This window comes from Centroberyx gerrardi, chromosome 13 (assembly GCF_048128805.1).
Source record: "Centroberyx gerrardi isolate f3 chromosome 13, fCenGer3.hap1.cur.20231027, whole genome shotgun sequence".
Classification (NCBI taxonomy): domain Eukaryota; kingdom Metazoa; phylum Chordata; class Actinopteri; order Beryciformes; family Berycidae; genus Centroberyx; species Centroberyx gerrardi.
Window position 1 is genome coordinate 15,292,473 of NC_136009.1, and position 16,177 is coordinate 15,308,649.

General features: G+C 45.5%; 1 protein-coding gene across 1 annotated transcript in view; it reads right to left on the bottom strand.

Moving 5' to 3' along the window:
- Nucleotides 1–11,861: 11,861 nt before the first annotated feature.
- Nucleotides 11,862–16,177, bottom strand: part of gpc5c (glypican 5c) — a 98,539-nt gene continuing 94,223 nt past the window's right edge. Inside the window, exon 9 of the mRNA XM_071926901.2 lies at nt 11,862–14,633. Coding sequence (XP_071783002.1) covers nt 14,452–14,633 — 182 coding nt within the window. The 3' untranslated portion in view covers nt 11,862–14,451. The remainder of the gene's footprint in view (nt 14,634–16,177) is intronic.

The window sequence follows — 16,177 nt, forward strand, 5'->3', positions numbered from 1 at the left end:
GCTGCCACTCGGTGGAATGAGGAGGAGGAGGCGGGGGGAAGAGAGAGAGAGAGAGAGAGAGAGAGAGAGAGAGAGAGAGAGAGAGAGAGAGAGAGAGGGCGACTGCACGAGGTTACATGTTCCTTCCTGACATTTGTGCTTTATTCTCTCTCATCTTAAATATTATTTTTAGAAGAACATTTGCTCTTTTAGTTGGAGGGGCCTACATATGTCTAACATGATTGATTGTTAGGTTCAGGTTCGGTTTTATATGGCCTTTTGTCTGACATTTTCTTTTCACCTACAATGGTAATGAGCTAGTTGAGTGTGCTTATTTGTGCTGTTTGGTGTATGACAACACGGTCCAGCCTAGTTCAGAGTGAAAGAATGTGCACTCATGTGTCCTGACAGCTAGATCGCTGCAAGCCAGGTGTCACAGGTGGACCGTGGGCGTGTCCTCGACCCCAGGCATCCACCCACCAACACAGGTCAATGTTAAGTTGCTCTCCTCCGGTCTGCTGCGAGTATCTGTGTGTGTACATGCGCCATCACTCCTCAAGGTGCAATTAAACAGCCAGCAAGTCACTACCTGCCCAGTGATGTTCCCAGATTACCTGTCACCTGCTGAATGCCTTCATTATCCGTGTGTGTGTGTGTGTATGTGTGTGTGTGTGTGTGTGTGTGTGTGTGTGTGTGTCGATTCATAACATGAGCCTCAACATTATGTGTGCTTTTACACTTCTTCACTCTAAGGGCATGGAAAGCAAGGTAAAGCACAAGAAAAAATAACTATAATCACCTTTAGTACTAAAAAATAAGTTTGCACTTATGTTGGCTTATATACAGTATTTATTTTCCCACCTTTGCCATTTCAAATCTGTCATATGGCATGCAAACACACACACACACACACACACACACACACACACACGCATATGCATACACACAGAAACATGTGACATTAACGTTCATCTACACTTTCTCTCCCATGCTGTGTCTGGGCAGAATACCTCTTTATATGGTTATATAAGCAAGACGTTCATGCATTTGAATGGGTTGGCTTCCTGCGCCTGTGATCCTGTTTTCAATGTGCTTGTATTCAAAAGCATAACTCATGCTCTTAATTCTTTGCTTTCACTATCCTACACTTTCTCACCTCTGTCCTGTGTGAAGGCTGTCTGCTCTGAAGTCTTAATTCTCTGGTATGTCTATCTATATCTCTATTCGCATCTCTCACAGTGATGGAAATGCCAGGAAATCACCATTCTTTTTTTTTTATTCCCATTTTCAGATGGATGCTACCGTTTTTAAAGTTACACGTCCATGCATATACTCTTCAGTAGTTTTCATGTGACAGCAGCATTATCAAATCGTACCTGATGTGAACTGCCGCTGTATACTGTACATCCTTTACTGTATGGTCATGTTTTGCATGTGCTGTAGCAGTACAGGGACGTACAGTATTCTCACATAAAACATTGTCTCCTTTGTCATCTCAATGTGCGAAACGGAATCAGAGGGTGTTTGATGGTGTCATTCCTGTGGGAGATGTGCTGGCGTTTTAAGAACTGTTTGGGGAGGAAGATGCCACACCACATTATCGCAGTGACACATGGAAAAACTCCGGTGCGGCCTGAAATAACCGGCCGTCACACGACAGAAAGGCAAACAAAGTGAGAGGAGTGAGAAAGAGAGAGAAAGGAGAGGGAAAGAGAGAGAGCCACATGGCATGAACAGTCATTTCCTGCCTCCCCATCATTCTATTTATGAAGGCAGACATTGTTTATGAATACATTAGGCAATGTTACTCTATAATTAGTCTGTTCCTCGTGACTGGATGAGTCCAAACACAGAGAACGGCATCTCACATATCACAAACTGACAAATAGCTGTACTCACTGCCCAGTATTTCGGCTCTGAAATGATCCAGTGAGTAGACATTAATTGCACCTCCTTTCTGCAATGTCAAGTGTCTTACTTGTGTGCTGCCTGTAAACGTTTACTCAGGCAAATCTTGCAGTATGCCAGCACAGATATTCCGCTAAGGGTGAGAATTGAGTAAGTTTGCCACACAGCAGACACAAACCACAGTCTCAGTTTTTCCTGTTGCTTCACTTTTCTTCTTGCCGTGGGGGGAAAACCCCGCCGGAGTTGAGCACATGTGGCCAGAAGTTAGTTAACGAGGCTAAGTGGCCCCAGTGTGTGTGTGTGTGTGTGTGTGTGTGTGTTGTGATCATATACCTGTCGGTGTTGTGTGCGTGTGTGCATATAAAACTGGGTGTGTGTATGCCTGACCATACGTATATGCCCATATGTGCGTACTTGTTTGCACGCAGATGCATGTGTGTGTGTGTGTGTGTGTGTGTGAGAGAGAGAGAGAGGGAGAGAGTGTGTGTGCAATGTGCGTTTATGTGTCTGCGAGTGTCCCACATGTGGCCATAGGTCGGCGGTGCTGCTGGAGAGACTGATTGGCCCTCCACTGTCTGGTATGGAGATCATGTAATTAACGCTCAGTAAAGCCGCAGCACAGCCATGTTTTCTTCAGGCTGCCTCCCATTGATGTTTTATTGGCTGTGACCATGAAAGGCCTTCTAATGAGGACCAGGATGCTGGGGGGGGGGGGGGAGGGAGAAAGGGGGGGGAGGAGAGGGGAGGCAAAATGGTAGCAAAGGGCGAGGACAGCAGGGGGTGGGGGGGGGGGTGGGGGGGGTCAGAGAGGCCATACAACTGTCAGTGTACACATGCAGCAATTATGCGGCGAGCATTTTCAGGGCGTGATGAGGTTTTCGGGCGAAAATTACCCTGCCACTTCGCAGAAACACTGCAGCTGTTAGACCGCACCTTTTCAGGCACAAAACGCTAAGATGATGCACGCAATGCACACACAGAAGGCAGTCTCATCACTACTGTTGAAGGTCAGGGTACATAAGTATGAGAATGGAAGACTGGAGGAGTGGAAGTGAAGGATTTATCATTTTCATATCGTGGTGTTGAACTGCACAAGTACACAGCGCTCCCACCCACCCGCAAGTACAGTTTTACATATGAAGATGCTAATGACACAAGAAAAAAAGAGCTAGGCACAGCCAGATCTGATAGAAGAGACACACACACACACACACACACACACACATATAAGCAGAGTTTCTCCTTCCAGTCAGAGTGATGCAGTGAGGGAGCAGCAGGTTTGGCCGGCTTACAGGGCCCACTGCCGGGCCTCAGTGGGGTTTCTATGTAAATACCAGTGTGCTGTTTCAACAGATGTAATCAGCCTTTAGAGAGAGATCATTGTGTCCTCTCCCCAGAACCAGTCTCATCCTGGGCTCATATAGATAGCATCGATTCCCTGCCTTCTCCGGGTTTTATGTCAACCATTAGCCTGAGTTCAGCACATTCACCAGAGTGCTAGAGTGTGTACACATTACTCACCGGGTTTATCTCTTGCCTCTCTCCTGTCTCTTTCATTGTCTCTTTTCCTCACTCCTTTTTATTTCCACTCTCTCTCTCTCTCTCTCTCTCTCTCCGCGTCTCTTTTTCTCTCCTTCCTTTTCCCCTCTATCTACATCTCATGAGAACACAGCCCGATCACGCCAGACTGCTCCATCCTTGGGTGAATAAAACGCGCGCCTGCATAAAACTTAGATTCGATGTTGTTCTGCCGCCTGCCTTTCTTTTTACCTGTCCCTTTGCCATTTTGTGGTGCTACATCACTCCTTGATCACATTTACCCAGTGTCTGTCTGTGCAAACACAGTCTCCACAAACAGCAGATCTGCATATCTCCACACACACACACACACACACACACACACACACACACACACAGAGCCCTCCCCAGTAGCCAGAGACAGACGATGACAGAAAAAGGAGAGATTTTGATGGCGAGAGCAAAGGATAGAGAGATAGAGATGTGGAGAAAAAATGAGAAAAAGCGAGGGAAATCGGGAGGGGGGGGGGGGGGGGTGAACATGTGAGGCGAGATAAGGAGGGAGAGAATGTGATGATGGATGACATGGGGAGAACGACAGGGAAGCGGGCGAGGAGAGAAAAAGGTTATGGGGAGATACATTTAAAGTGGAGGGAATGAGGTGCTGGAAACAGAATAAACAGAGAGAGAGGGTTCAAAAGAGGGGAGAGAAAAGAGGAGGGTTGGAATTACGGGAAAGCGAGCGGTGGCCAGCGAGGCTCCGGTCCTTGAGTTCTTGGGGTGGTTCTTGCAGGCAGCCATTGTCGCGGATGAGAGATGCCCCCCGGAGTGTGTTGTGTTGTGCCTTTATACGTCCCTGTGGGCATCCTGGCACCATTTCTGCTTGGTAATTACAACTCTGAGCACATTCCAGTCTTCTCACAGTATGGACACTGCCCTGTTATGAACATGAAAAAAAAAACAATCACACCAATGATTCTGTCAGTCTCACCCATGTGGCTCACTGATATAGCGGCTGTAGTGGAGTATGCTAAAGATAAATCCCACCGCATGAAATTTAATTGAAACGCCACTCTCGGCGGCTTAAGGCTGATTAATGGCAATTGAATGCAGTGTTTTAATATCTGTTTATGTACAGTGGCTTATGTTAGCACTCTGCGCCGAGATAGAAAAGACAGCACACATCTTGTTCATGTAAACATAACGAATGAGAGGACTGTAGGTTTCTCTCTCTCATCCTCCAACATGAGGCCTCTCCCTCTCTCCCTCTCTCCCTCTCTCTCTCTCATACACAAAGATAGCGTCGCTCCATACCCATCTGGCACTGGCATCCCCTTATTCCTGCACCACCTTCATCCAATTACTCTGTTCATTTGCCCGCATGCTGTTCCCATATAAATATTTCACCTCCTCTATTTGTCATATGTCTTCGAGGATAAATTAACCACTCTTCTCATCTGCTTCTTGCCGTGAAAACTCATAAACTCATGGGAAGGAAGCAGGCGATGACAGGTTAGGAGGATCTGCACAATCTCCTATAGCCATCTCTCATGTCTGTAATTGCTTTGTAATATCAGATGTTGGACTGTTTTAAATGACAGCATGGCATCTATGTCCAGTCTATGTCCAGTGTCACAAAAATTAGGATTTTAGTGACATTTTGCTTGGTGTCATGCCAGAAAATCAACATCAAAACTCTTCTACATGCATTTAAATGGACTTCAAGGAACCTCAGAGCTCTCATAGGGTTTCATGTAGCTGGTGCAATCGCAGGCAGTTCATCCAGATTGGCAGCATCTCGCTCCATGCGGGCCCTGGACCCAGTGGGAGGCCCCCGTCTCTGTGTGGTTCTCAGCCCCCTAAGAAGAGGCCTTAATTATTTTTCCCCCTGCCACTCTAGAACATCCAAACATTCTTCCAGCATTCCTCAAGCCTCCCCAGTACAGAAGCACTTCATCACATTACTCCTCCTCACATCTCTCCTATTTTGTTTTTAATGAGCAAGACTGCGTGACGAATGGAGTGTATCATTCCTGACTCAGTTCGATCAGCAGACAGATATCGCTGGCTGCGTAAGAGTAATTCTTACCACTGAAATATAAACGGTTAGCTTTTCATGAGCCATGTTTTTCTATGTGCGAGCAGCCCGCTTTTGAGAGCCGTCCAGCTATGGTACTGGCATGGTTTTGTCAGAAGCCCTTTCCCTCGCCCTCTCTGATCAGAGCGGGGCTGCTAATGGGGAATTGCCATTTAGACGGATGGTTCTCTCAGCACTCCCCTCATATGGTGTTGTAAACTGGATTGTAAAACAAATCTAGCTTGTAAATCTGTCGGCTGAAAAACAGTCTGTCTTTGGTTGGGTTTCAAATGAAGCTGTAATGCAGTGCGTACGTTTCCTGCAGCCCAGAGTGGAAAAGTGCTGTGTGCCTCATCATTGATTTACAAGGCCCTCTTGACTGGAGCGTCATTTATACGAGTAAATGTAACAAAGTATGTGTGCTTGGCATGTAGACTTACATGAGATATTTTATGCCTGTCACATTTTGTCATGCATATGCATGTTTTACTGGATGCCTAAAACGTGTGCCTTGTTATTCCACTTCTGTAAAGGGGCATCAGAAGGACATGATATCATTGCAGCATTAATGTTATTGTCTCATTGCAAAAATCCACACTAAAATTCCTGTTTATTCATATCCTGATCCCTTCAGTCATTATTTGTGAGCATGAAAACTCTCTCCCAAAGCTGGAAAACATAGAACCAACCTGTTTCATTGATAAAGAATTGGAAACTGATTTTGTGGACTTCTTTTATGTTTTAAATCAAACAGCTCAAAACTTAACAGTCGATCAGAGAAAGGGGCCATATACTTATCACAGTTCTGTCACAGCATCTACAAAGTCTGTCATTCATTCTCAGTGAAATTCCTCCAGCTCTTATCACTTATCAACATCGTCAAAATATTGGCTCTCTTGTTTCTAGATTTCGGTGAAACTTGTCCATGTTCACATGTCCAGACTGAACTTTTTAACATAAAATCTGTGAATTGGACTTTAGGGTGGATTTTCCCTCTCAAATATCGCCATACTGTAAGTGTATGTACAGTACAGTACGTCACCACTGTAAAACAATGCCATAAATTCCTGACATTGAATTAGCTTGTACAGCTCATATGGGGGGAATAGAAGGGGGCTTCCATAAATCATGTCATCACATACAGTTGTCCCCCTGGGTTACAGTATGCAGGATATCCTCATTATCCTTAAACTATTAATATATGGATTTTTTTGTCTCAGATTTAACATGGTCCTTGCTTGCTTATGCACCTTTTCCTGCACATTCATCGCTCTTACACAGCGGTTGCTAACACATGTGCAGGCTACTGTCTGAAAAACCATTCAAAGTAGTGTACATACATGACAAATATACAACTGGAGAAAGCAAGAATGATAGATAACAAGCTCTCTGGCAGCCAGTTGGCATGACAAAGAAACTCAGATTTTCACTAAATTGGCTGAACCTCCCGCTGTGTAATACTCAAAGTGTAACTGTCAGCCACTGGAGAAATAACTAACATGAGAAGAAACACAGCTAAGTGCCATCAATGTAATCCAAGTCCCCTCTGGTATGAGGAAGGGAGTGTATGTGTTGTAAGTATGAGCTTGTTGGGTGACGGCCTGTGAGCCCCGCAGCATTGATTTCTCCTCTCTCAGGCCCGGCACAATCGGACAGCGGCGGGCCTCTCTGAATCCGTAATCATAGCCGATCAATGATGCTCCTGTCTACCAGCGCACTCATTCATCCTGGGTCACACACACACATACACACGTGTGACCTACATGCACATACACACACACACACACACACAAATTCAGACAAACGCAAGCATAGATTTAAGGGACACTGGTTTTCAGGTATAGACACAAATAGACACAGATATTCACATGCCTTCACATGAGCATGTACAATATATACATGCGTACACACACACACAAGCCCAGACACTAGCGAATTAACATTCATGCTCCAAAACCGTACTAATGTATGGTTGCCTCACAGTGTTGTCAGGTCTTCAATTGAAAAATGCATGGAGAAAAAAGGACGAAGGAAGGTAAAAATTTAAAAACAGACCATTTAATAGATCAGTCTCTACAGGGAAATGTGTGTATTCACTGAATAGCATATCCCATTGGTCCAACCTTCAGAGAGAGAGAGAGAGGAGTGTGGGTGTGTGTGTTTGAGGAGGTGGGATGGCACCCAAGGGAGCCATGGAACGTTCACACCAGCGCTCATCCATCTCCTGGACATGAGGGAGGAGGCTGCCAGTAGCATGCCAAACAGAGCAGGGCTGACTGGGAATCCTGCATGAGATGCTGTCCAGCCTTGAACATGTGTGACAGGCATACACACACGCACATGAAATCACACACACACACACACACACACACTCCCTTCCAACCCTCCCTTAATCATGCCTCTGACACACGCACACGCACACACACACACACACACACCCTCTAACTAATGCAGACCCCACCGGTCTAATTGGAATGGGGGCTCACGCTAGCGGGGCCACATATCTCTGCGGCTGGCCGTTGTCATGTGGCGACATAGTTAATCTGTTTTCCTAACGGCCCGGCTTTCATGGTGACTAATGTTCAGGCCCCTCTGCTCCGCCTTATTAAGACACAATACATTCTAATGACAACTCTTCCTCACCCAACACTTCTCTCCGCTCCACAGGCCAGGAAATAATATATATATACTGTATGTATCTGTGTATGATTGTGTGTGTGTGTATGTGTGTGGGGGTACTACCTTAATTTGCATTTATGAGTCACACACACATACATATATTGGAGTCATATACAGTACCATATGGATATATACTATATGTCCATGCACACACTGTACACAAATTTACGCTGCAGTAGACAACCTGGTAAATCAGCAATTCAGATTGATATATATCAATCGTATCACTATAAGTTTGATCCATATGTAGCTTTGCCACTGCTATTGTTGCCCAGATTCTTTATCTCCCACTTTTTCTAACTCGCTCTTCACCAAGTCGATGCAGGTGCTCTGCTTTCTCTCGTCTCTCTTCTGCGTGAGACTACAGACGCCTCACCTGACCTCCCTCCCTCCCTTGTCTTCTCCCCTTGTGTGCGTGTGTGGGTAGGGTGTGGGGGTGGGGGGAGCGATGGTCCAGAAACCCTCCTCACCCTTGGGTCCCCTCAGGGTCAGTAAGGGGTTCCGGCCAGACACCCTGTCCTCTATTTTCCTTTAATAACAGGCAGAATAAGTTGGGATTCCTGTGGGATCTGACATTATTGCCCAGCTGAATGGCTGTTCTGCATTATTGTGTTCATATTCACTGCTGTTCATACTCAACCTGAATGACTTGCCAGAGGGAGCTCTCTGCCGAGTATTGGACAAGGTGCCTTTTGCAGTCTTCAACTTTAATGATTGTTAGAGTGTGTGTGTATTGTTCTGCCTGCCTGTGGCCGCAGATCTGTGTATATGCATGTTGGTGTATTTAAAACATTTAATCGTTCGACCACAAATAGCCTGGAGGCTCCACAGCCAGCCAGACGGCGCATTGCCACACCATGTTAGCCACCCATGGAAAAAGGAGAAGGTGCTCGGACTTGTTGGGTTTCTTATTAACATTTTCCCACAGTCAGGCAGACAGAGAAACCGACAACAACCCTATGGCAGCTGGCAGGAGAGGAGCACCTCCCAACACTGTTTACCTGCCCTCTGCCAGCAGCACACTGCATGATGGGAAACAGAACTGACAAGTGAGGCCAATCAGTGGATTGGAGGAATCAAGCAACAGTTGTCCGCGTCCCTGTTGCTGATTTGATCTCTCTCGGTGTTGCTGAGGCTTTTCCTGAAGGTCTGCCATGTCAGAAATTTGTTTAATTGACCTCAATTAGTCAGCTCAAGAGCTCATTGAGTATCATGCTAATTGGCCAGAGCTCAGTGGCAGAGGGAGAATTGGCAGTGACAGCCTGTGTTAGCCTGTTGTCAGGACAGAGGGAGCTCTGAGTAGAAGGGAATGGACTACAGTAGACAGCTGAAACTCAAGAAGGAGAGTTGTGGTAAATAGCAGCCGCAGGTCCTCCTTCGTTACCCCTCTACCTCGCCCGCTCGCCTGTCTGTGAAAAGCTATTTCCAGTGCCTCCCTGCTTCCTTCCCTCCCTCCTCCTGGTCCAGGCCCGCCTCTCTGATCCCCGGGCTGACAAGGTAAGACAATCTGGGGGGATCCTACTGCTGTCACACCGCTCCCGCACAATCAGGTTGACTTCAGTGGAAACAGCCGTTAGATAATGCAGTTATTCATCTTAAGACTGTGTTCGCTGTGTGTGATGCAACCGTGGTTCATCTCTGAATATCTGTGGGGAAGCTTGTGAATGGCTCTTACCTCGTTTCTTTGCTAAGGCAAGTAAGGTTTTAGGGGACGTGTGTGTGTGTGTGTGTGTGTGTGTGTGTGTGTGAGGACGCTGAGCTGTTGGCTGGGCCAAGCCAGTGGGACAGAAGCGCTGATGTGTGCTAGCGTTTAAAATAGCCCAGACAGAGAGCTGAGCAGCTGTGACCCCGGGTCCCCCTAACTCTCACTGTTACACTCACTGACCACACTGTATCTTGCAGTGTGTGTGTGTGTGTGTGTGTGTGTGTGTGTGTGTGTGTGTCTGTACCTTATATATTACATCGTTTGTGCTCATGTGTCCAGTTTTGAAAACCTATAGACTTCATATAACTTTAAAAAAGAAAGCTCAATTGAAGGTGATTTTCAGACTCCAGGAAATGCTCTTTCAGTGTCTCAATTTGCTCCCGTCTTTGTCCACGTTTTAAAGTCATCCGCGGCTTTCTGCGTCAGTCAGCGGAGGTTATGAAAGGACGGCAGACGGCTTTGCTTTTGTCAGGCGGGCACAATGCAGTCCAATTACAGCTGAGGCAAAGAGGAGGTAAGATAGCCTTGGACTGGGTGCTCCGCTCTCTTCTCAAGCCAGCCAGACACTCAGTTTCACAGGAACAAGCATGAAATAGACTCCAAGGATCAAATACACTCTGTGTGTGAGTGACTGTGTGCAACTGTGGGACAGTGTGTGTGTGAATGAGATCATCGGTGTGTGTGTGTGTGTGTGTGGGTCTGTCATGGTTTTTTTGTGTTCATGATTGCATGTGTGTGTGGGTGTGTGTGTATGAGAGAGAGAGAGAGAGAGAGGGAGAGAGAGAGAGAGAGTGGACATTGTGTGCTTAGCCAGTAAAGTGCCATTAGTTATGTGCTCTCAGGCTGATGGCTTAAACAGTGGGAGGTGTGGTGAGACTTGGAGGGCCACTGTCGCCTGATACGCTGCCATCAAATGCTTTTACACTCTCTGTGGAGGAAGACAGACCAGTGTTACCATGATAACCAATTACGAACGTCACTTCCAATTTATTTCCTGCAATCGTGCGAGCGTTGCATCATATACATTGCATGTGTCTACACAAGTCCTCAGGCTTCATCCTAAAATAATGATGTTAAAGAATACAGCGGCTATAATGATGACAGTGATAGCACATGACATGGCTGATTCAGGCTCTAACCTCGCTCTCTTTGAGTCTTCATTTGGCTCTAACAGCAGTGCAGTGGGTGCCTCGCAACACACCCCACAGCACACATACCTCTGCCTTTGCCAGCACTGGCACCCTGTCTGCGTCGCTCTCTGTGTTTATGTGTGTGTCCTACTGTAGCTAAGCTAGGCTAACAGTAATGCTAACATTGGAACTGACAGCGCAGGCTAATTCGGGGCAATTATAGCCCATAAATAGCCAAAGTTTCCCCTGCAGGAGCAGCCAGCGGGTCAGCCACACATCAGCTGAGCGAGCAAACTGTCACTGTCGACGCCGCTGTCATCACGGCTGACTGTCTGCCACTGTCCTTTCCAGCACCGAACCTATTCACGTCCTCCTCCTCCTCTCTCTCACACTCTCCCCCTTTCTACCTCTATTCCTGGTGCAAAGCTGGCACAGGCTGGGCTGCACAGTCAGACAGACTGATATGTTTAGCAAGAGGCTTCCTGGATGCAAATAGAGAAGGTCAGACTGTGACGGCTTGCCCTGCCCACACCCTCGCCGCTCACTCCTCCTCCACTGGGCACCAGCAGTCAAGATTAAGTAAGTTTAGTAAGCAATGGTGTGAGAGAATAGATTGAAGTTTTCAGCGACTGAAAGTAAGCCAATGTTAATAGGTCCCCTTGGTTTAAAAGAACCCAAATGTGAGCCAATAACACTAGATGTGCTTAATCTGGGTATTTCACGGTTTGATAGTCCTTCTTGAGAAGAGAGGCAGAGTGAACGAGTGCATGTGAAATGTTAATACTTTCTGAAGCAAATCCCTTGTTTGTCAATGTTTATAATGACTGTGTTATTTTCTTAAAGGAGAGGCTGTCGAGACCAGCAGTAAAGCAGAGCACCTTTAATAGAGCTCAGCTACACCATACCATACTGATACAAAAGAGAGGAAATAAAACACAAAACAAATGGTGAGTGACTTAAAATATATACATTTATACACATGCTAATGTATAGGACTGTAAGTGATCTGTGGGTGCATTGAACGCCAGTCAGGAACAAAACATACATGGAGAAAATGACAGAAGTGGATTGGTATGAACCGGACTAATCTGGTTACAGCACACAAAATGGGACACATTTAAACTACCGAAACCTCATACACCTGTAGTCATCTCCATTTCCCATTAGCTGCAGGGCTTTACTTGAATAACTGTATTCATTTGCATATAGTTAATCGAGACAAGTGAACCACTTGAAGCCAGGCAGTACTTTCTTGATACCAAACTAGGGAGAAGCTCATTGATCCTATAGACTGGAGATATCTGTCCTTATTCTACTGTTATGGAGAGCCAATGGTGAAGCCCTTGTCAGTAGGTAGAGGGAAACTTTTCCCCAATTCATGTTAATTATTCAATGGCAGAGGTATCGCTGCTCCTAGACCCATGTCAACCTGTAAGTGTATAGGCATATTCAGCTTAGATATCTGTGTAACTTTACATAGGCATATTCAGCTGTAATACTGTATCTGCATAACTGTAACCGCACATTCATCATCCTCATTCACACAGGTACTCTACTGTACCACTAAGCAAAACCTCCTGATGTACACAAGAAGGAAAACACAGACATACAGGTGCAGCCATTGTAGAAGTCCCACATTTTACTGCATGTTTGCTGAACTATTGCTGCACTTTTACTCCATCCCCATGAGGAATCATTTGGAAAAAAAAAAATCAGGATTTGCTCTCTTTTTATCTGCTGGAAGTTCCAAGGAATGGTCTGCTTACTAGTGGATTGCCAGACATTAGAGTTTTGTATTGTACCAGTTTGGTTCTCCTGAATAACTTTCAAGACAGAAATGCCTGCAGTAGTAAAACAGGGTAGATGCAGGATAAATGCATGAAGGGGGGCTTCCACAATGGCTGCCACTGTGCTGGATCAAACAATAGATGCACCCAAAATTATAAAAAAAATATTCTAAATGTTTTTTTATATATATATATCTATATGTTAAATGGTATAACCTGCTTGAATCAGTATGTAGTAATGGGATCTGAAGCCCAACCTTCCTCCTGTTGTCAAGTTCAAAACCATCATTTGAGAGAGGAAGATAAACCTGATGTCATCAGTGGAAGGTTATGGGAAAAGAACAATATATTTTTTGCTGCTTTACTGAAAGAAAGACCTGATCCCTATCATAACAAAACTTTGATAACTACGTAGGTTATACATGCATTAATGTGCAATTCAACGAGCAAAACACGCAAAAACTGGATGAACAATAAACATTAGTAAAATCAACAATGTACAGACTCTGACCAAATGTCCAAAATGTGTCCATATGTCATAGGCTGGGGTAGGAAAAGGATGTACATTCTTGGTTTATTGGTTATAGAAAATAGATCTCTAGAGGGTTTTTTGCATTGTTTTTTTTTTTATATATATAGAGCAGACAAGCACAGTTCATTCAAAGCTATTGAGGAGACAGAAAAGAATCAATTTAGCTCTATCAGTAAAGAGCTTTTTGTTGGGTCAGGTTTTAGAGAATCATAACCTCATATACTCCATCAGATCTATGCCTATATACAGTTACATACTATACACACTTACTTTGTTTGTACTATCTGTTCAGCCGTGCTTGTGTGCCCGTTTTCTAAATGTGAAACGATTACATTCTAATCTCTGCTGAGGTGCACAATCATAAGAGCTTATCAAATCTGCTATTCTGGGCCGGGCAGCTGGGATTGATCTATCAATCTATCATGCATTCCTTAATCCTTGGGAAAAAAAAAGAAAATATGTGAGGTGACAGTTTTTTAAATGAGCTGAACTCTGCTGCCTGGTAGGCAACTGGTGCAACGGCCAAGATGAGGTTTTAGCCAGAAAGAGTAAGTAAAAACCAGCAGCAGAAAAAGAAGACAGTTGTGTTTGTATTTCGATATGAATGTGTGTGTGTGTGAGAGAGAGAGTCTGTGTGTTTCTCTGAGTGTGTATAAGCGTGGGTAAGTAAAACCAGAACAATGCAGTCCTGCTTTGTAACCCTCCCCACAGAGGGCGTGTGTGTGAGTGTGTGTGCGAAGCGAAGAGCGGTAGGGCTGCATCAATGTCTCTATACACACGCGCCCGGCCCGCAACATATACAGAGCAGCCCAGAGGAAGCAGCAGGCCTAGTAACGATCTGGGTAAATGAGTGTGTGTGGGATCAGCTTGTGCAAACACACACACGATGATGATGCGGGACGACAAGTCCCCCGCGAGAGCCCCCCGCCCACGGTCTCCTACGTCACTGTCCTCTTCTCTTCCACACCCAATCCTCCTTTTCCAGTCTCGATTTCTCCTCCGTCGTCGCCGTCCGTCCATGTGCGTTGAGGACAGGAGTTAGGATGCTATGTGTGATACCTGCATGGTAAACATGTATGAGTGTGTGCGTGTGTGTATGTGTGTCGGTGGGGGGCGGGTAATAAGGGGCGCTAGCGTCAGAACAGGGTCCACTGCAGGCCCAGTGCAGCAAGGAGCAGGGCGAGGCTCCAGGGTCGGGCCAGGCTGGCGGGCGGCGAGCCTCCTCTCACCCTCACCACGGGGGGCCTCTGCGGGCTCTCATGTGGGCCGTCACCTCCAGGCTGTCTCCCTGCGGGCTTCCCATCGCTGGCCGTATGCGCTGAGAGAGAGGGAGAGAGGGAGAGAGAGGGAGAGAGAGAGATTAATGGTCTGACTCATTGTAGTATCAGAGTACTTTAATGCAGTGTCCTTGTAATCTTCAACTTGTATTGTATGCCGGGCCCCCTCTTGCTACATCATCACCCCATCTCAATTCCCGTCACCCCATTTAAAAAAAACTCCAATTAAAACAATGATGTACGATTATGTCCATCTGTAACAATCCCAATTAAACTGAGGTTCATATGTGCAGTGGAAGATTAATCAATCGGCAGTATCCAGCTGTTACAACAATTTTCCCTTTTAAACCACTAATTTGTTTCAAAGGTTGCTTTAACCCTCATCCTACCGACTGGGGTACCCGCAGACCCCAGAGGTATACTTTTTGTCATATCTCACAGGTGCTTTATTCTATCATTCCAATTTTTCATGACTTTGTCAATCAATTTGTTCCTAATGACTTCATATCATTGTTTTCTGTTTCTGTTTTAATTAGTGCTTTTTAAAAATACCAATGTGTTGGGGTCCTGGGGGACCCCAGTCAAAAGCACCCAATTCCGCCTATACAGTTTTAATAGATGGAACTATTTATTGAGTTCATGTTTGCCATGGGTCCTAATTTAAAGTATCACACACTATCAGGGGGGGTAGGAGCACTCTGTCAGTCATTTTGAAGGAGACAGACACAGATGCAGCAGACACAGATTTCCTCATGTGCTCTGTCGACGACCCTAAGTACTGCTCTTCCTGAGGTAAGATGATGTTCAAAGTCAGAAATACAATACATAATTTAATTAACTGTAACTTTCCTAAAATTTTTTTTTTTTTTTTCAGATGACATTAATTGCATAACTAATAATGTTTTGAGAAGAAATAAGTTAACATTTTGCTATGATGGTTGTTTCTTACAGTAGTTTATTCTTGGGGTCCCCAGGGACCCCCATCGGTAGTCCTTGTATGTTAAATATGTTGGTAAGGATGAGGGTTAAAAACAAATTGCCAATTGTTTTTCAGATCACTTAACGGGGCTTTTATGGAACCTGCGTCTACAGTGTCGCTGCCACAAAAATTAAAACTGTCCCTCAGTTCTAGTCCTCAGCTACCTACTCACTGTCACACTCTTTTTTGTCACACAGCTACACACATCAAGCCTGTGCCAGTGCTATTCAGCCCCAAGTGAAAAAGCAACTGACCCCACCTCCCCCCAACACACACACACACACACACACACACACACCATGATGGAGGGCTGACTGGCTGTCTAATCTCCAGGAGCAGATGATGGACAGCCCTCAGTGTCATTGCAGCCAATCAGAGATAAATCAGCCCAATGGGGGGTAGGGCAGACAGGGCAGACATTAAGCACCTATTTCATCACATTCACCACAAACACACACATAGATTATACACACACACACACACACATGCACACACACAAACTTTCCTGCTGACATCAGTGAAATCCCAGCCTCGCAGAAAGACTTCACTCTTGTCGTCCATCCCTCACTGTTCTTCCAGTCTCTTTTCTCTATCCTCACTTGATCC